The following is a 20,435-nucleotide window of genomic DNA, read 5'->3' on the forward strand; positions in this document are numbered from 1 at the left end:
ATTAACGTCAAACCAATTTAGTCAACCACTTTTGAAAACTCTTAGTTAAAAATCTTGACTTTGAAACGTATGATATCAATCATAATGATGTTGTCTTTGTAAAGAAAGAGGTTGCAAATTTGCAAGTGAAATATAAGATAATTTGATAACATAAATACTTATTATTTTAATAATATTTATGCGGAATTAATTACTATGAGATATTTTATTATATTAGTATAACATTAAGTTTTTATTTTTATTTTTATAATTGTATCATAATTTTTTTCATTTTTCTTAGTTGATGACTTTTTAAATTTATTTCTTTTTTTTTTCTTTTTTATAATTGACATGCATCTACTATTAATAAGCACAAACAATATAGTAATATAATAAATTAGATTGAGAGAGAAATATACTATTTAGAAATTTAAATACAGTGATTATACTCATAAATAGAAGAATTAGACATATTAAATATTTAACATAGATGATGAACATTTTAGATTATTTATTAATAATTTATAATTAAATTACGATTATTGATAATTTAATAATTTTAAGTTTTATCAAACATTTTAAGATTGGATTGTTTTTTTAATGATTTAATAATCATTATATCTAACATTATTGGACGACAAAAAAAAGAGAAATTATAACCCAACACTTGGTTCCAAATGGAGCATCTTTTGACTAAAATGTGGTTTAAAAAGGAACAAAAGAAAAAGAAGGAGAAGAGGGACTTATCCAAGCACTTTCCTGGAAGAAGATACATACCTGTGATTGTGGATATCAAGATTCCATATTGGTGGCCGATAAGTGAAGAATGACGTTTTCCAATGACGAATTCTTGAGGGTCCCAGTGATTTCAACTATTTCTGTAAGTATCCTGTTAGATTGCGATCGCTATCTGTGTGTATAAATATAAACATAAATCTAAGTCTATGCAGCAAAAAGTTGGTAGTTTGAAATCTGATGTCATGGGATGTCTAATTCCGAACTTGGGAGGAAAAGAAATGGAGAGAAAACCAGGTTCTTCTTCAACAAAGATAGAGAGAAAAATCATTGAGAAGAATAGAAGGAATTATATGAAGAACCTCTACAACAATCTCAATTCCCTTCTCCCTCACTCCAAGGTTTCTCTCACTCTCTCTTTTGATTCAGAATTAAAGAATTTTCATATTTAGATGTATGTTTAATTAGGATGAAAGCATGTGATGTGTGTATACTAACGAACAATTAATCGGTGATGTGGGTGCAGGAAGCATTGTCACAGCCGGATCAGATAGATGAAGCTATAAATTACATAAAGAGCTTACAGGAAAAGTTGCAGAAATGCAAATTGAAGAAGGAAAATCTAATGGGAAGAAAAAGATCATATGCCTGCACAAATAGTACTGCTGCAAATTCGGCAGCAACTTCAAAACCACCCAAAATTGAGATTCATGAAATAGGTTCTACTTTAGAGGTGGTTTTGATAACCAGTGTAGATAGCCAGTTCTTATTTTATGAGGTTATTCGCATTCTTGAAGAAGATGGTGCAGAGGTTGTGAATGCCAATTGCACAACAGCCGAAAATAACATTTTCCAAGTAATACGTGCAGAGGTAACTAATTAACTACATATGATCTCAGCTCCTAAATTTGATATGTAAAGCTAAAATATTCCTGGGCTTGTTTTGTGCAGATGGGAGATAGAATGTTCAGTTTTGGAGCTGCAAAACTAACTGACAGATTGAACCAGTTTGTACTTGGATCCACTAGTGAAGTAGAGCTACTATCTCCAGAATTATGGGATTTTGGTGTCGATCCAGATTGTTGGGATTTCTAGATCCTCCTGCTATTTATTATATGTATTGAGGATAGAATTAAAATGAATAAAATGTTGGGAATTTCACAATATTTCTAGTATGCGAAGAACATATGTAAAAAAAATAAACCTGGTGGTGACCAGTTTTAGCTTGGAACCAGTTGAAATTCATCAACATCTTACAATAAAATTAACTGCCGTTCTTTTGCCTTTCCGAAAGGCAATCGGTGAATTTGTAATATGGTTACTATTATTGGTGTTGGATAGACATGTAAACTAATTGAAAACCACGGCCTTAACTTGAGTCTCTGATACTTGGATTATGTGTTCTGAAAGATGCCTTGGTAAAGGTACTGATTCTGAACAGTGTTTTGTCCAATTCTGTCATTTGAATGCTCAATTTATGCGGTCAATATTTGCTACAGGGCGACAATATTCCTCATTTCTATACTGAGAACTTTTCAAGAAAAAAGTTTGATCACAATTTTCTAACTTAATGTCTTAAATATTCTTTAGACCTTAATTAGTTTTGTTCACCCTTTTTCTCCTATTTAAGTTTTAGAATCAAAGTATCAATTTTAGCTAGTGTGAAATCTGAAAATAGAATTTTCTTTTTATTAAACAATCCATTTCAATAATTATGATTCAAATCAAAGTTTTATAAATGTGATAGAAGTTTGAATTTAGATTTTTTTTTCTAAAAAATCTAACAATCCATCAAATTTGCTAACTTGATTATGATAATTTGGATTTAGTATTTATGGAAAAAAAAAAAAATTTAAGATTGTAAAATAGATGATGGGTTTGCACTTAAACTAATGATGTCCTTTCTCGTGCATTTAATCATTTTTTTCTTATTTAATATGGTAAGATTAGATTGGGCTAAATTTGATCTTTGGTTAACTGGGCTTAATTGAGGAAGTAAAGTGTAGGCAGTTCCAGTAGATATTACCCATATAATCTTTCAAGGATGCCCACAAGTGAATGATTGAGTTGAATTTATTTTCTATATGATTCTGCATCCCGACAAGAACAACTGGATAAAATAATAGGCACCTTCAACTTACTTTTCGTGGGGAGCAAGTGGTGGTATCCATTGACCCAGAGCCATTTATTTATTTTTTGCTTTTATTAATTGATTTATTATGTTATTTATAATGCTGTTCCATGAAATAATTCTCATTCAACCGTCGATCTTAATACAGGTAAGTTACTCAAAGTCTTTTAGACATTTATTATGGTCTTACGTAACTATACTAGACATTTTACTTTAATGGTATTTGGGCAGTGACTTTTCAGAAGAAAGCAGGAGATTGATCATATGGGAACTGAATTTGTCCAGCATTCTCCATCAATCAATCTTGAAAGTGAACAAGGCAATACTGTTGAGATACTGAAAGAGAAGAACGTCCATCAATTCTATTTTATCAAGTGTTGGCCGTATGATGAGCAGAATGTGGAATCCAGAATTGAGGAGGCTGAAAAGCTGATTGAAAAGATTGATGAAGACGCATTTCATATCAACATTAAAAACAAGAAATTAAAGGTTCGTTTAAGAGATAATATTAGTCAGGGACATTTCAATAATAAACTTTTGTTAATGGATTTAAATTTTGAGCAGTTAGAAAGAGAGCATCTGTGTTTACAACTGCAACGGATATACAATCGCTTTTGTCGCATTAATAATACGGTGGGATGGAATACGGGCCAGCTGGGTCATCTGAAAGAACTTCTGAACCAGCTGACTTTGACAGAAAATTCAGATAGAAGAAGATTATCAAGAGAACACGTTAAATTGGTAAGAGTGAACACTAAAGGAAGCCAAACTCTAATTGTTTTGGTTGATATAATATATATTATTGAAAAGGCCAAAAGACTTATTCCCACCCAAGTTAAACGTGTGGACAGATCGGCCGATTTGTGTATCAGCCAAAAGACTTATTCACACATTAAATTGAAATACGTGTGTCTAGCTAATTTGTGCATCAGTTGATCCACACAAATTAGACGACGCACGGATTTGTGCAATGCATTACACAAACTTCGATCGACAAATCTTCCGTTGGCCTACGGTTGGCCAATGATTTGTTTTCTTATAGGAGATTAGAGGGCACACCGGTATGAAAGGTTGGGCAGAGCTTTGTTGTTGGAGAAAGAAAGTCAAAAAATAAAACTTTAAGAGGAAAATTTTTACTTTTCAAATTTTAAATAGAGAGAAATTGTTAGAGTTTCTAAACCTAGAGGAATATGTAATAAATTTTTAATTTTTAAAATAATTTTAGATAAATGGCATTTAATAGTGAATTTTAATATAGAAGTGAATATTTAAATTTTCAAAAGTTAATAGATATGAGTGGAGTTTCCAGCAAACCTTGGGTGGGAATTAGTCCTTTGGCCTATTAAAAGGTGTTCGGCTATTTATGTATCTTCTGGGGCTAGCTCTGTGTGGACACCACTGAAATAAATAATTTACATCTTGCATTCTAGATGCGGCACAATAAGAATAATTTGGCTACAGAAAGGCAACTCTTGAGACAGATGTGTGAAACTGAAAGCCAGCAGAGAGAAGTTGATTCATTTCCATCACCAGCAAGAGAATTCCGTCAGTTGAGCCAGCATGTAAGTTCAAATTTTAGCTTTTAGATTTTGTTTAAGCCTTCAGGGGAATTGAAAGAGTGACTTCTGGATGAATGATATTCGTTTCTAATAATGGTTAGCAATATCTTATTATATACTATATATATATTTTATGATATTATATAAATAAAAAATTATATATAATTTAATATATATCAAATTAATAAAATATTATAAATAATATATATTTTGTTAATAAAATATGATATACCATATAAAAAAATTAAATTTTGGTTATACAATATGTTTTATGATTTTACTAAATAGTAGTAATAGTTGTCTGCGACTTCGGTGGCAGGTTAAAAGTTTGCATCGTGTAATGCTCCGCGAAAGGAGGAGCAAGCATGTGGATACGACTATCCAATTGCTCCGACAAGCACGGGAAAAAGCAACATTATCATCTGCTCAGAAGGAAAAAAAGTGGAGCCTCGTAGATTTAAGAGACGCCGTACAAGACCATATAAGAGTACCATAATTCTACCTACCAATTGTCGTCTTCTTTGCTTACTGTTATTGTTAACTTTACTATTTGTTTATTTTCGTACAATATCTTATTGCAGTTGGTAGAAATAATACTAGAGGAATTAAAGAAAGAAATTGTGGAAATCAGAGCTGAATATGCACCACTCCGGAAATATTTGGAAGGTATAGATAAACATTTAAGTCCTGTAATGAAAAAATGTGATGAAATAGGGCGGAGAAAGGATGAAGTGAATCAGCACATTCTTAATCTGAAGAGACAACAGGCTGAGACGGTAATTACTTTCTTCTTCTCTCTCAAATCCTAATCTGGTCTCATTGACTGCAGAAAATTTTTGGTAAATAATATTAACATGTTTGCTGGTTCTTCAATCCAGAGATCCAGATATCAAAGATATGTTTCAGTCATGAACAATGCCAGAAAACTTTCTCAAAAGAAAGATGTGAAGGCCCTTGAGGAATTGTCTCTCAGACAGGTTAATTAGACCTGATCTTCATTAAAGTTGATTACATTAATTTTGAACGTACCCTAAACCTGATCTTCATTAAAGTTGATTACATTAATTTTGAACGTACCCTAATTGATTAATCAACTTAAAATCTTGTCACAACTTGCAGGTTGGTATATTCATGTCGAAATGGAATAAAAGTGAAGTTTTTAGGTGTAATTATGAGAAAAGCATGGTGCAATCTCTTCAGATCCGTCAATTATACTGGGATGGACGAATCAGAAACTTGGACAAGGAAGAGGAACAACAACTCCTGTTAAACTGCTAATATGAGTTGTTGTGCCAGAAAATGTGATTATATGTTTGTATAAGTTGCATTTTCTATTTTGGTTTTTTATCTTATTAGATTTTTTTTCTTATCTTAGTTTTGTTAACGTAATTATTTGTATACCGTGAAAATCTGAGAGATTATTATATAATATGATGAGTTCCTACCCTTTTGAGCAATCATATTATAATAGATTGGCGGTGGATATAAATAGCCCAACGCTTTTTCATTATGAGAGTCTATAACTTGATGCCAGAGTTGTGACTGGACTGAACGAATACAGAAGATTTAAATATAATGGACATTACAGCAGAACATGTTTTATTTGATTTCAATAATGCACTAATGGAAATGGAAGCACAACCAATTCTGTTAAGTTATTCAAGTTACAACTAGCAGTTACAGCCTCATTTTCCTTTTGCATGACGAAGAGAAGGAGAAGCCCATGCAGTAGATTGGAAGATGGTTGACACATCAATTTATGCCTACAAATCTGAACTTAAGAAGTCTCCTGATGAACCACCACTTCCGATACATCATCTTGAAGTTGTCGAAGAAACCTTGGGATTGGGGGTATCCCCACTTCTGAAAGATCTTCTAGAATTTGAACTACTTGCGCCATGTTTGGCCTATCCTTCTCATCATTTTGAATGCACCAACAAGCAACTTTGCAAGCTCTAAGAAGCTCTTCTAAAATGGCATTTCCTTCCAATCTGTGATCCAACAACATCACAACATTTTCTCCTTTGTTAACAGCATTAGCAACTCGGAGAGGAAAGTAGTTCTCAAATCCACCTCCTGACAACTCATTGTTTCTCCTTCCTGATATAATTTCTAACAGCAGCATTCCATAGCTAAAAACATCAACTTTGGGTGTGATAGCTTCACCTGAGATCCATTCAGGCGCTAGATAACCTATGGTTCCCCTCATGGTTGTCAAAACCCGGCTAAACTCTCGCCCAAAGAACTTTGAAAGACCAAAGTCAGCCACTTTTGGGTTGTATTCTGCATCCAACAATATGTTATCAGGCTTGATATCACAGTGTATGATGCAGTCTCTGCACTCTTCATGGAGATAAGCAAGTCCTTTGGCTGTCCCAATGGCAATTCTAAATCTACTCTGCCAATTTAGAATCTTGGGACCCTTTAGAAACAAAAGCGTTTCTAGAGAACCGTTTGGCATGTATTCATAGACTAAAAATCTTTTCGAAGCTTCAGCACAAAATCCATATAAGCGAACAAGATTCTTGTGTTGGATCATTCCGATAGTCTTCACTTCTGTGTGAAATTGCTTCTCACTTTGATTTAAACATTTGAGTTCCTTAACAGCTATAGCTATTGAATTAGACAATGTCCCTCTAAAAACATAACCAAAACCTCCTTCACCAATTTTTGCGGCGAAGTTCTTTGTTGCACTTCTTAAGTCCCTGTATTTGAAAAGCACCAAAGAATCCACCATTTTAAATGAATCAGCTGAAGCTGAGCTTCTCTTCCACAGAATTACCAGGACAAGGCCAAACAGAGTAATGCAGGCTGCAATTGTTGTACAAACAACCAAAGTGGTGTTTCTTTTTGCCTTTCCTCTCCTTCCAATCCAATCCGATGCTGCAATTCGAAGATATAAATCTCTTCCAATCTTACTATTAGATGCAAGCTGTTCTAGATTGTAGATATCTGCTTCCCAGATCAAACACCCATTATCATAAGCAAAAGCATTGCAAGAACAGTTGCTCAAACATGCTAATTCACATTCTGCCAGTGTGTCGACTCCTAAAGACTTTGAGCTCCCTGGGAAGCGTATGTTTGGTATCACAAGAAACTCATTTTTCTCCCCACCATCACACTGTAAAGGAACTCTCCTCCCACATCCATCTGTATGATCTCCCAGCGCCCAATCCTTTGGTATTTTTGGTTCAAATCCTTCTAAGCAATCACAAAGATAATCTTTCTGCTGATTGCAGATACCGTTAGGTCCACAGAAAGCATAAACCTCACACTGTTGAGTCGGCCGCGCCCAGAGCAGCTTCCACCCGTCAAAATTACTTCTCCATACAAATTGATTGTACTGTCCGGAGGCATTAAGCACAAATCTAGTCAAAGCATTGGGAATGGCAGACTCATATGTAAAATAGCTCTCATTCTCGTTCGAAACAAATGTGACATTTTTAACATAAGGATCCGTCTGTATTTCAGGAACTTGGGTAAAAATCTTTCCCGTCCACTCCCCACTAGTCCAATACTGTTTAGACTTATTCCACAGTAAGGAGTGAGTGTTTCCCCTTTGGTCTATATGAAGAGAAAAGAGTGAAGGTTCTGGATTTTCTCGGTTCCTCCATGAAACTAGGATTTGTTTTTCCTTTGTAAGCTTATTATACCCAACCTTCGAACCAGGGATCCAGTGATCAGTTGGGTGATCAAAACTCTGCCACAATACACCACCAGACGAATCCAGTGCATTTTTAAGAACAAAGTTTGCGTTATCTAGAAGCTGCGCTATAGAAGAATTGACAGAGTTGGAGGTCAAATTCGTAGACCATATTGTAGCTCCACTCTGGTTGAGCAGTACTAAGTTTCCATCTTCCAAGAGTTTGAATACTGAAGATGAAGGATCTGAGACGGGCGTTTTTCTATTTGCAACCCAAACAACTGTTTTGTCAGGAAATTTGTACCATATGCCAATATAATAGTTGTGAGAGTTCCCCGGAGTAAAGAAACCCAGTTCAAATATTCCACCGGCGGAGATTAACGTCTGGTTTCCTGAAAGAGACTGGCCTGGTGAAATTGTATCGGAACCTTGAGAGGAATGGAATTTGGAAAATGGAAACAAGAGAAGCATCAAACACACCGAAAACCATGTTTTCTTGATTAGTGTAACCATCACGTTGCAGGGAGCTACATCGGCTTCAATTTTGTGTGTTCAACATTATATTATCCTTTAGTTGTCTATGAATCTTAGATATATATTATAGGCCAAAAGACTTAGTCCCACCTAAGGTTTGTTGAATCTTAAATTGGTACCCATTAAATATTGAAAATTCAAACTCTTATTCATGAATAATTAAAATAGTTCCAACAGTAAAATCATTATTTAACCGATAATATATTAAAAAATAATACAATTTTATTTATTTTCCCTCTATGGTTTTAAAATACTACATTCCCCCCCCCCAATTAGGTTTCCATTTCTCCGACACTCTCTTCCTTCGACAACCTTCTCCCTGATAGATCGTCTTCGTGATCAGAGAGGAAAACATCAATTTATGAAGGCATTTTTGTTATTATACTACAAAGAGGTAAATTAGTAATTCACTATTAAACTAACAAAAATACAAACAAAATTAGATGATAGATGAGTATTTAGATTTTTTAAAATTACATTTAGATGTTTCAAAGTTACTAACAAAAAACATAAATAAAATTAGATGACAAATGAGTATTTAGATTTTACAAATAATAAAACTTTATCTCTTTTTTCATTTAGTTTAGAAAACTAATAATTTTTTTAATAATTAAACTTTAAAATGTTACATCTTCTTCACTAGGTTTCCATTTCTCCGGCGCTCTCTCCCTCTGATGACTTTCTCCCTGACGGATTGTCTTCGTGATGAGCAAGAAAAACATCAATTTATGAGAGTATTTTTGTTATTATACTACAAAGAGGTAAATCAATAATTTACTATTAAACTAACATAAAACATAAATAAAATTAAATAACATATAAGTATTTAGATTTTTTAAAGTTAACAGGTAGAACTTTTGTCAATAGTCTAAACCTTGGGGGAGAATAAGCTTTTTTGGTCTTTTTAAATATTTCACCTTAAGCTTTTCATATTATAAATTTTTTTCACTAGGATCCAACCGTGTATATTTCAAGGAGACAAGGCTACTAAACAAGACAAATATAGTTATTTCTCTAACTGTTTGATTATTTAATTTAGGAGATTGTAGTTTATAATAGAACGTGTGAATCAGAAAACTTAAAAAGTTTCATCAGGTGAATTTAGTCTTGAATTAGAAAAGACAAGGAACAGATGGTAGGAATCTTGGACGGGTGAAAAAGGCAAAAAGACTTTCAAATAAAGCAAAAACAGTCATAAAAATTCGGGGTCTTAAAATGGAAAAAAGAAGTAATGGAGTCTTTAACGGGGACAAGTCTTCAGAAAGAAAGACTTTACGAGTCTGATGTCAATGGAAGAAAGTCATGGGTGCACTATGTTGTTGTTGGTGTTGTTGGTGGCATTTGCTTTAATAAAACCTCATTGTATATATTTTAAAATAATTGAAGGGAAAGTTACAGTTTTACGAAACAATCAAATTTTGTATAGGTACTCTTTCCCTAGAGGAAGATCAAGCAGATAGTTCAATTGAGAGGGGCTATACTCCCACATCCATTCATCCAAGTCCGTTTTGGGATAATGATGTTAAAAAATTTTTTGATGTGTGCTTATAATTTTGGTTTTATAAAACTAGGTAATTGAATAGTTTAATAACAATTTTCAGATAAGTTTAAGTAATAAATAAAAATAAGTCCAATACAATAAAATGTTATGATCAACATAGATAACATTAGTGTACACCTTAAGGTTCATTGAACCTTTAATCGGAAGATTTATTAATCTACTATATATTAGTTAAATATCTATTATGAAATCAAGCAGTATAACTTTTCTTATTGAAAATTTTATTCAAAAAGATATCCAGAGTAGAAGACTAATCACTCTTATGTGGGTAATCTCGACAGCATAATAAATTTAGATTGCATAATAGTGTTCTAGATATTCTTATAACCTTAAATAATTGAATTCAATATTTTATATTTTTTATGTAGATTTTGTGGTATTAGAATTTAATCGGTGTTATTTAGTTCATGTACAATAAGAGTCAAACACATTAGGTTGTGAAATTTTAATTTTTTGGAATTAAAATTAAGACTATTTCAAAATAACTCTAATAGGTAACCTAAGATAATAAGTTTTTACAACTCAATTTCCGACACATTAATCAATCCTTCCTCTGGTAAGCAATCAACTCTATTGTAGTTCTTGTATATCAAAACAAATATGAAAACTACATTATGTGCCTACAACTAAGATGTGTAAAGAGAATAATTTATCTTAATAACAAACATACTTGAAGTTAAAATACCTTTCTTCTTCTTCTCTTTTTCCAAGAAAGCTTTGCAATGCCTCCCCTAGTGATTAGAGTTGCCACAAAAGAAATAGACAACTTTTCATTTTCGTACACCACCAAGTGGGCTGTGTATGCTAAGGTACTATATTAGGTTGAGATCATTATTCATTTGGTTGGGTGCAACAATTTTTAAAGAAAATTGTAAGGTATTGTGTTTCATAAAAGGCCAAACGACTATTTCCCACCCAAGGTTTAACGTTTTCTCAAATGTCCCCCCTTTAACTATGGAAACACCAAACACCCACCCACGACCGGATAGATTTAACAAAATCCTAACGGTAGTAAGGGTAAAATCGTCATTTTCGCTATAATATTAAAAATAAACTAAAATAGAATATAATTTTGTCTCCCCAAACTTTAAAAACTAAAATTTTCCCCTAGCCTAAGTTTTAAAAAATCGCAGTTTCACCCTAGGGTTTGGTTTTGAAATCTCCGACGACCTCTCCGGCTCCGTTGCCGATGGCCTCTCTCTCCCGAAGCAACCTCTCCTTCCGACGATCTCTTTCCTCCCATTTGGAGGTCCGATCGACGCCCGGAGACGCCGTGGGAGACGAAGAACTTTGTCGGGAAGACGAAGTTCTTCGTCTTCCCAGGCGAAGACGAAGCCGTCGTCTTCGTCTGGGAAGACGATCGTCGATCGGACCTCCAAATGGGAAAAAAGAGATCGTCGGAAGGAGAGGTTACTTCGGGAGGGAGAGGCCGTCGGCAACGGAGCTGGAGAGGTCGCCGGAGATTTCAAAACCAAACCCTAGGGTGAAACTACGATTTTTTAAAACTTAGGCTAGGGAAAAATGTTAGTTTTTAAAGTTTAGGGGGCAAAAAGAGATAAAATTTTTAGGAGTTAGGGTTCTGTTAAATCTAACCGGCCATGGGTGGGTGTTTGGTGTTTCCATAATTAAAGGGGGGACATTTGAGAAAACGCTAAACCTTGGGTGCGAAATAGTCGTTTGGCCTTCATAAAATCTTGATTAAGACAACAATGTATAGTATTATTGAAATTTATAATTTGTGAGTTTTTATGATGTTAATTGTCAAAGTAGTGCATTATTAAAGCTTACAAAATTTTCTATTTGGTAAGAATACATTATTTAGTTTTTAATGTATTAGGTAAATTTTAGAAATGCACTGATCGTGAATAACTTAATACACCCAAGATGGTGAGTTAGTTAATTACAGATGTTTTTTTATTGAGTAATACTATACATACTCATTTTATATACACAAATATATACATAAATATATACATATTTATACATGTTATCATATAATTACGTGTTGTTTTATTCTTAATTTAAAATTACTAAATTATATAATGATACATATAAGTGTATACATATTTATATTTTAAAAATGGGTATATATAATTTTATTATTTTTCATTAAATAAATGATAATAAGTGGTTTAGAAAGATTATTTATCCAAAAGTGATATTTAAAAAAAAAAAAACACACACACACACACACACACACACACACACACACACACACACACACATATATATATATATATATATCCTTAATGTCCTTGTTACGGCCTTAACCTTATGTATGAGATCATAATACCCTGTTATTTATTTTTGCCTGGAAGTGACTTAATTATGATGCACTAGGAATTAGGTGATGTGGATTGTACTAAAAAACAATTGGGGCATCTTTTATTTATTTATTTTTCTTCTGAATTATTGAGTTGAATTTATTTAGACATGATCGCGCATTTCCACAAGAATAAATGGGCACCTTGAACCTACTTTTCGTGGGAAGCAAGGGGCGTGGCATCCATTGACCCAGAGCCATTTAGTTATTTTTTACTTTTATTAATTGATTTATTACGACATTTATAAATTATAACCCTGTTCCATGAAATAATTCTCAAGCAACGGTCCGTCTTAATAGTGCTAAGTGACTTTTCAGAAGGAAGCAGGAGATTGATTATATGGGAACTGAATGTGTCATTATTCTCCATCAATAAATCCTGAAAGTGAACAAGGCAATACTGTTGAGAAACTGAACGAGGGGCTACAGCCAGATGAACGTGTTTACGTTGAGAAGAAAGTCCATCAATTCTATTTTATCAAGTGTTGGCCTTATGAAGAGCAGAATGTGAAACCCAGAAATGAAGAGGCTGAAAAGCTCATTGAAAAGATTGACGAAGACGCTTTTCATGTCAACAGTAAATACAACAAATTAAAGGTTCGTTTAAGAATGAATATTAGCCTGAAACATTTTGATAGACCTCCTATCAACAGGGTATACAAAAGAAAGAAAAAATCTGGAAACTGATTGACATCAGTGAGTTTCCAAATTTGTCCCCTCTTTTGTTTACCCTGTTGATCATTTCAATAATAAACTTTTGATGATGGATTTAAATTTTGAGCAGTTAGAAAGAGAGAAAATGTGTTCACAACTGCAATGGATATACAGTTGCTTGTTTAGTTTTTTGTTATTTTTGTCAGTTGTGACTTAGGCGAGCTTAAACTATGCAGGTCGATTTGACCCTTTTCTTCTTTGTCCATACATACTTTAGGCTCGGTTCATATATAGGCGACTCGAGTTCGGTTCGGCTCGGCTTCGCTCATTTTTCATTATCAAAACGACATCGTTTTTAATATATATTGATCAAAACGACGTTATTTTGTATAAATTTTTTTTTAAAAAAATCTACCGAGCCAGCTCGAGCTTGATAGAGCCGAGCTGATCCCGGCTCGTTTCGGACTTAATCGAGCCAAACTCGAACTCGAGCTGGCTCTGCTCGAGTCCAGCCCTACTTATCAAAAAATGATGTACAATCAAAGTTTTACAACTCAAATCCATACCTTTTCTTTGAAAATTCTAATATTAGTTTTAATTTTTGTATGCGACTTTTGAAGCAGATTCAATGTTTGGATTTTATAATGCATCGAGGGGCAAGTATAGGTATAAGACTATCCAATTGCTCCAACAGGCAAGGGAAAAAGCTACACATAATGCTCCTCAAAAGGGAAAAATTTGGAACCTTTCAGATTTAAGAAACGCCATACAAGACCAAATAAGAGTGTCATAATTCTACTTGACAATTTGTCGTCTTCTTTTCTTACTGTTATTATTAACTTTACTAATTGTATTTTCATATGATATCTTCTTGTAGTTTGTAGAAATAAAACTAGAGGAACTAAGGAAAGAAAATGTGGAAATCAGAGCTGAATTTGCACCACTTGGAAAATATTTGAAAGTTATAGATACATGTAAGTCCTATAATGAAACAATGTGATGAAGCACGGCGAAGAAAGGATGAAGTGAATCGCCATATTCTTAATCTGAAGAGACAACAGGCTGGGACGGTTATTATTTTCTTCCTCTCTCTTAATTCATAATCTGGTCTCATTTGACTGCAGAACATTTTGGTACAGATTTTTCCATCATTTGATCTATTTTTTTTGGCTCAAATCAATACACGAGTACTTAAAAATTATATGTTTGCTGCTTCTTGAATCCAGAGATCCAGATTTCAAAGATATGTTTCAGTCTTGATCAATGCCAGAAAACTTTTCTCGAAAGAAAGATGTGAAGGTCCTTGAGGAATTGACTCTCGGACAGGTTAATTAGACCTGCTCTTCATTAAAGTTAAATTGATTAATCAACGTAAAATGTTCTCACAACTTGCAGGTTCGTATATTCATGTCCAAGTGGAATAAGAGTGAAGTTTTTAGGTGTAATTATGAGAAAAGCATGGAGCAATCTCTTCAAATCCGTCAATTATGCAGGGAAGGAAGTATCAGAAACTGGGACAAGGAAGAGGAACCATTCCTGTTAAACTGCTAATATGAGTTGTGCCAGAAAATTTGATTATATGTTTGTATCAGTTGCACTTTCTATCCTTGGGGGCAAACATTGAAGGAAAAATATAACGACGTACATTTTGAAAATGCGATAGCACCTAGCGGTTGTTGCTAGCTACTGAAAGCAATTATACAATATAGCTTCCGACAAAGCAATTAACTAGCAGTTAAAATCCCATTTTCCTTTTGCATGACGAATAGAAGGAGAAGTCTATGCTGTAGATTGGAATATGGATGACAAATTAATTTATGCCTACAAATCTGAATTTGAAGAACTCTCCTGATGAACCACGACTTCGGATACATCATCTTGAAGTTGTCGAAGAAACCTTGGGATTGGGGTTATCCCCACTTCTGAAAGATCTTCTAGAATTTGAACTACTTGCGCCATGTTTGGCCTATCCTTCTCATCATTTTGAATGCACCAACGAGCGACTTTGCAAGCTCTAATAAGCTCCTCTAGAATGGCATTACCTTCCAATCTGTCATCCAACAACATAACAACATTTTCTCCTTTGTCGACTGCATTAGCAACCCGGAGAGGAAAGTAGTTCTCAAATCCACCTCCTGACAACTCACTGTTTCGCCTTCCTGACATAATTTCTAATGGCAGCATTCCGTAGCCAAAAACATCAGCTTTGGGTGAGGTGGCTTCACCTGAGATCCATTCAGGTGCTAGATAACCTTTGGTTCCTCTCGTGGTTGTCAAAACCTGGCTAAACTCTCGCCCAAAGAGCTTTGCAAGACCAAAGTCAGCTACTTTTGGGTTGTATTCTGCATCCAACAATATGTTATCAGGCTTGATATCTCAATGTATAATGCAGTCTCTGCACTCTTTATGGAGATAAGCAAGTCCTCTAGCAGTCCCAATGGCATTTCTAAATCTACACTGCCAATCAAGAATCTTGGGACTCTTTAGAAACAAAAGTTTTTCTAGAGAATCGTTAGGTATGTATTCGTAGACTAGAAGTCTTTTTGAAGCTTCAGCACAAAATCCATACAAGCAAGCAAGACTCTTGTATTGAATCATTCTAATAATCTTCACGTCAATGTGAAATTGTCCCTCACTTTAGTTTAATCGTTTGAGTTCCTCAATAGCTAGAGCTATTGAATTAGATAATGTCCCTCTAAAAACAGAACCAAAACCTCCCTCACCAATTTTTGCGGAGAAGTTCTTTGTTACGCCTCTTAAGTCCCCGTATTTGAAAAGCACCAAAAAATCCACCATTTTAAATGAACCAGCTGAAGCTGAGCTTCTCTTCCACAGAATTACCAGGACAAGGCCAAAAAGAGTAATGCAGGCTGCAATTGTTGTACAAACAACCAAAGTAGTGTTTCCTTTTGCCTTTCCTCTCCTTCCAACCCAATCCGATGCTGCAATTTGAAGATGTAACTCTCTTCCAATCTTACTATTAGATGCAAGTTGTTCTAGATTGTAAATATTTGCTTCCTAGATCAAACACCCATTATCATAAGCAAAAGCATTGCAAGAACAGTTTCTCAAACATGCTAATTCACATTCTTCCAATGTGTCCACTGCTAAAGACTTTGAGCCCACTGGAAAGCGTATGTTTGGCATCACAAGAAACTCATCCTTCTCTCCACCATCAAACTGTAAAGGAACTCTCCTCCCACATCTATCTGTATGATCTGCCAGCGCCCAATCCTTTGTTATTTTCAGTTGAAATCCTTCTAAGCAATCACAAAGATAATCTTTCTGCTGATTGCAGATACTGTTAGGTCCACGGAAAGCATAAACCTCACATTGTTGCGTCAGCCGCGCCCAGAGCGGCCTCCACCCATCAAAATTACTTCTCCATACAAATTGATTGTACTGTCCAGAGGCATTAAGCACAAATCTAGTCAAAGTATTGGGAATGGCAGATTCATAAGATAGCTGTCATTCTCGTTCGAAAGAAATGTGACATTTTTAACATAAGGATTCGTCTGAATTTCAGAATTCGGGTAAAAATCTTTCCCGTCCACTCCCCACTAGTCCAATACTGTTTAGACCCATTCCACAGTAGGAAATGAGTGTTCCCCTTTTCGTCTGGCTGAAGTGAAAAAAGTGAGGGTGCTGGATCTTCTGGATTCCTCCATGAAACTAGGATTTTTTTTTTCCTTTGTAAGTTTATTGTAACCAACCTTCGAACCAGGGATCCAGTGATCAGTTGGGTGATCAAAGCTCTGCCACAATACACTACCAGACGAATCCAGTACATTTTTAAGAACAAAGTTTGCATTATCAAGAAGCTGCGCTATAGAAGAATTGACAGAGTTGGAGGTCACACTCCAGAGACAATCAATTCTTCTATAGCGCAGATTGCCTTTTTTAATCATATTAATTAAAAGTGATATTAATTAAAAGTGTAGATTGCTTTTTTTAATCATATTCAAACCCCATATATAACCCCAACGCCGATCTTTAGATCCTATAAATAAAGCAAATCTATTTTATTTTAAGAATTTAAAATGTTTATATCATTTTTAAACATATCAATTTAAGCTTTTCAATTATACAAGTTTTCATTAGGATTCAGCCGTATATATTTCACGAGGCAAAGTTACTAAACGTGATAAAGATAGATATTTCTCTATTTGATTATTTAATTTATAATTTTTGCCTTATATGGTTGGGAAAGGCGGCGTCCTCCTCCTCCTCCTCCATTCATATAAGATCGATTTTGTTGTCCAAGTTTGCGGTTGCTGACTTTGACTCAATAGGTTAATAAGAACCCCAGCCTAGCCACATATGAGAAATGATGAAAAAACCAATAATGATATATAATAATAATAAATAAATAAGTCAATTATTGAATATTCAATGACCCTTCAAGTCTTCAATTGAAACTTCTCGCTACAAGTTGCATAAATATAATAATATAATGGCAGCCGAATAGAAGCACAAGCACAAAAAAAGGCAGAAGAAAGAGATTGTTGGTAAGGAAAACTAATTCCTCTCTCAGACATAAATGATTACATAACTCAACCATTCACACAAGCCACATATTACAAACGCTTAATCTTTTCTATTTAAAAATATTACTGGTTAACAATTTCTTCGAAGACTTATCTTTCTACATGTTCTCTTCATTTTAAGTGTTAGAAAATGAATTAAGATAAAAGAAACTGAAAAAGAAAATCATGCACATAGACGATGACAAATTTATCTGGCTTGACTGATAATTTCGATGTCTACCGTTGATAGTAAGTTTTTCATTATATAACACACTCAAAACAATCTTCCACTTGTACCTTTGCCACTTCATTGGAATCCAATAATCTTCTAGTGTAGTGCCTTCACATCACTAACCATGGAGGCTAGCTGAGGCAATGCATAGCCTCAACTTATCAGTGGCAACAATCTCAGTCAACATGTATGTTGGGTTCTTTAAGAATCTTCTTTAATGACAACATTACATCATTTTGTAATTTATGAATGTGATGATATATCAGTTTAATATATTTCAATCTTGCATGAAACTAAATACTTAGCAAGATAAATATTGTTCTAACTGTTACAAAAAAGTGTAATATTATCTTGTGTCTTGTACAACTCTTTCAAAACATTCTTTAACTAAATTATCTCCTTATCAATTTTTGAGATAACCATATATACTTTGTTTTAATGAGTGAGAGAGACATTCAACTCACAATAATACTACCCAAAGTAAAGACATAACTTGTAATACTTTTTCAGCCATAGAAATTATTAAAACTTGAATTTGCATTGAAAATACCTTGTAAAATGACACTACTTTTCTTGAAACAAAGTGTAATACCTGAAATGCCTTAAAAAGTAAGCGAAAGGTCACTTAACAATTTTCTATTGCTCCCTTCCTAGATCTAATATGTATCTACTAACAACTCCCACTATACATGCGTTATGCTCGGCCTAATACACACCATGACGTACATCTACCGGCTTGTGGCGCTGTTTTCAGAGGTTTCAATGGACAAGGATGTTTTGCAGTTTCTGTGGGCCGCCATTCAGCTTTCTATGCTGAACTTTATGCCATTATCTCAGCTATAGAGATTGCTCATTCGAAGGGGTGGCATTCGTTATGGATTGAATCTGATTCTTTGGCTGCAGTCTTATGTCTTCATAGTGTGCAGCTGATTCTTTGTCACATATTTACAGTACAGGGAAGATTATTTTTTTGCGTATAGGCCAGCTAATATTGGTCTTGAATGTAGTTCTTTTACTTAAGTGGGATTCTACTCCAACAGAAACGTGACTACCCATAGGAATGCTTCTAATCTTTGCATCTTGAAGACAAAACCTACTAAGCAACTTTTTTATGTATTTTTCTTGAGACAATTCGGAGATCCATAAGATCTAATTCTAGAGATTCTCATCCCAAGTATCTACTTAGTTGGATCCAAGTCCTTCATCTCAATTTTCTTTGTAAATTGTTGCTCTAACTTGTTAATCTCCTTCATACTGGACCCAATATATCATCAACATATAATAGCAGAATAATATAATAGCTATCAGATTTCTTGGAGTAACAACTATGATCCATCTCGCCTCTCATGAAATCATTGCCATACATGAATTGATCAAATTTGTTGTACCATTATCAATCGTCAATCAAAAGAACCAATACCTCCAGGTATTAAAATAAAAAAGCCCGTGATAAGGAAATTGCTTCATGGTCCTTCCTTTGAATTTCGTTAGTCCCCATAAGTATTCAAAATTTCTTATAAACAAGTGGCATTTTCTAGCTGACTATGCACATTTCTCAAATATGTCAGTTACATTGTCATGTTCATTTTCACAATATTTACTGCTTTCAGTACGGTTTATTTTCTGGTAATTTAAAGACTGGAACAGCCTACTAATGTTATTTTGTCTTATAAATTACTTTCAATTTCTTTTTATATTCCTTTGAAAAAAAAGTTTATAAATAACTAAGATAATTGTTATAAATATACTTAGCTTATATGGGAAAACTACAATTTTAAACTTACCTGATAAACTTTTCATATTTTTTCTTTTTCTTTTAAAAAAAAAACAATTCGAAAATATTAAGGACCATCCATCATATTATTTTGGTTAGTTTACTACTTCACTCTTTTATGATAAAATTATATTTAATAATTTACTAGTGAGAACAATATTTTAAAATTACACAACCATGCAACTACTTGCTAAAAAAAAATTATTTTTTTATTGGTAAGTTATTAACCAAATCAAGGATTTAGCCCGCAGTTTTTTTCATTTATTCTAATATTTGAAAATTTAAATGCGTGACACAAAGATACATGCAATTCAAATTATTATATTAATTTTATTTCATTATCTCTCTTGAATCTCATGTATATATATAAAGTTTGAATCAACAAACAAGTCAATATAATTATATTAAAGATGGGATTAAATTAATGTAATAAATCAATACTCTCACCCACTGTATCTTTTGTTTCATTTCTTCTGAATCAATCACAAACACGTTTTTTATTATGGATCTATTATAATACCTAATCTTAGCGCTGAATATGTATTACTGCGTAATCTCATTTTTCAATTGCTCAATCATTTCATTTTACCAAATTCAATGTTAGCTAGATTAGTCAACATTCTATGTTTCAATGTATGAACAAGATGTCACTTGTAAATTTCAAATCAAATTTCAGTTGGTTAAATTTCTGCTGGGAAGTATGGCTAGAATTATTTTGGGTATAATAAGTCTTACTACATTATTCTTATGTTAATTTAATATAAACTTATATTAAAAAGTCTTT

General features: G+C 33.7%; 3 protein-coding genes and 1 pseudogene across 3 annotated transcripts; 2 read left to right on the top strand and 2 right to left on the bottom strand.

The window, feature by feature from the left end:
* Nucleotides 1-908: 908 nt before the first annotated feature.
* LOC123224393 (transcription factor bHLH162-like) lies at nucleotides 909-2,029 on the top strand. The gene is made up of 3 exons (XM_044648036.1): nucleotides 909-1,115; nucleotides 1,241-1,585; nucleotides 1,666-2,029. The coding sequence occupies exons 1-3, from the start codon at nucleotides 924-926 to the stop codon at nucleotides 1,807-1,809; spliced, it is 681 nt and encodes a 226-aa protein (XP_044503971.1). The 5' UTR covers nucleotides 909-923; the 3' UTR covers nucleotides 1,810-2,029.
* Nucleotides 2,030-4,861: 2,832 nt separating this feature from the next.
* On the top strand, nucleotides 4,862-5,794 carry LOC123222377 (proton pump-interactor 4-like). Its single transcript, XM_044645106.1, has 3 exons — nucleotides 4,862-5,180; nucleotides 5,283-5,381; nucleotides 5,524-5,794. Exons 1-3 carry the CDS (start codon nucleotides 5,097-5,099, stop codon nucleotides 5,680-5,682), a joined length of 342 nt encoding a protein of 113 aa, XP_044501041.1. The 5' UTR covers nucleotides 4,862-5,096; the 3' UTR covers nucleotides 5,683-5,794.
* Nucleotides 5,795-5,986: 192 nt separating this feature from the next.
* LOC123223482 (G-type lectin S-receptor-like serine/threonine-protein kinase At2g19130) lies at nucleotides 5,987-8,560 on the bottom strand. Its single transcript, XM_044646644.1, has one exon. The coding sequence runs from the start codon at nucleotides 8,558-8,560 to the stop codon at nucleotides 6,182-6,184; it is 2,379 nt and encodes a 792-aa protein (XP_044502579.1). The 3' UTR covers nucleotides 5,987-6,181.
* A 6,380-nt stretch (nucleotides 8,561-14,940) lies between these two features.
* On the bottom strand, nucleotides 14,941-17,027 carry LOC123223483 (annotated as a pseudogene).
* Between the last annotated feature and the right edge of the window lie 3,408 nt (nucleotides 17,028-20,435).

Source organism: Mangifera indica, chromosome 8, assembly GCF_011075055.1.
Source record: "Mangifera indica cultivar Alphonso chromosome 8, CATAS_Mindica_2.1, whole genome shotgun sequence".
Classification (NCBI taxonomy): domain Eukaryota; kingdom Viridiplantae; phylum Streptophyta; class Magnoliopsida; order Sapindales; family Anacardiaceae; genus Mangifera; species Mangifera indica.

Coding starts and splice junctions, on each gene's coding strand:
- LOC123224393 (XM_044648036.1), top strand. CDS start 924: ATGCAGCAAAAAGTTGGTAGTTTGAAATCTGATGTCATGGGATGTCTA. Junction 1,116..1,240: donor CCCTTCTCCCTCACTCCAAG/GTTTCTCTCACT, acceptor ATGTGGGTGCAG/GAAGCATTGTCACAGCCGGA. Junction 1,586..1,665: donor TCCAAGTAATACGTGCAGAG/GTAACTAATTAA, acceptor TGTTTTGTGCAG/ATGGGAGATAGAATGTTCAG.
- LOC123222377 (XM_044645106.1), top strand. CDS start 5,097: ATGAAAAAATGTGATGAAATAGGGCGGAGAAAGGATGAAGTGAATCAG. Junction 5,181..5,282: donor AGAGACAACAGGCTGAGACG/GTAATTACTTTC, acceptor TCTTCAATCCAG/AGATCCAGATATCAAAGATA. Junction 5,382..5,523: donor AGGAATTGTCTCTCAGACAG/GTTAATTAGACC, acceptor CACAACTTGCAG/GTTGGTATATTCATGTCGAA.
- LOC123223482 (XM_044646644.1), bottom strand. CDS start 8,560: ATGGTTACACTAATCAAGAAAACATGGTTTTCGGTGTGTTTGATGCTT.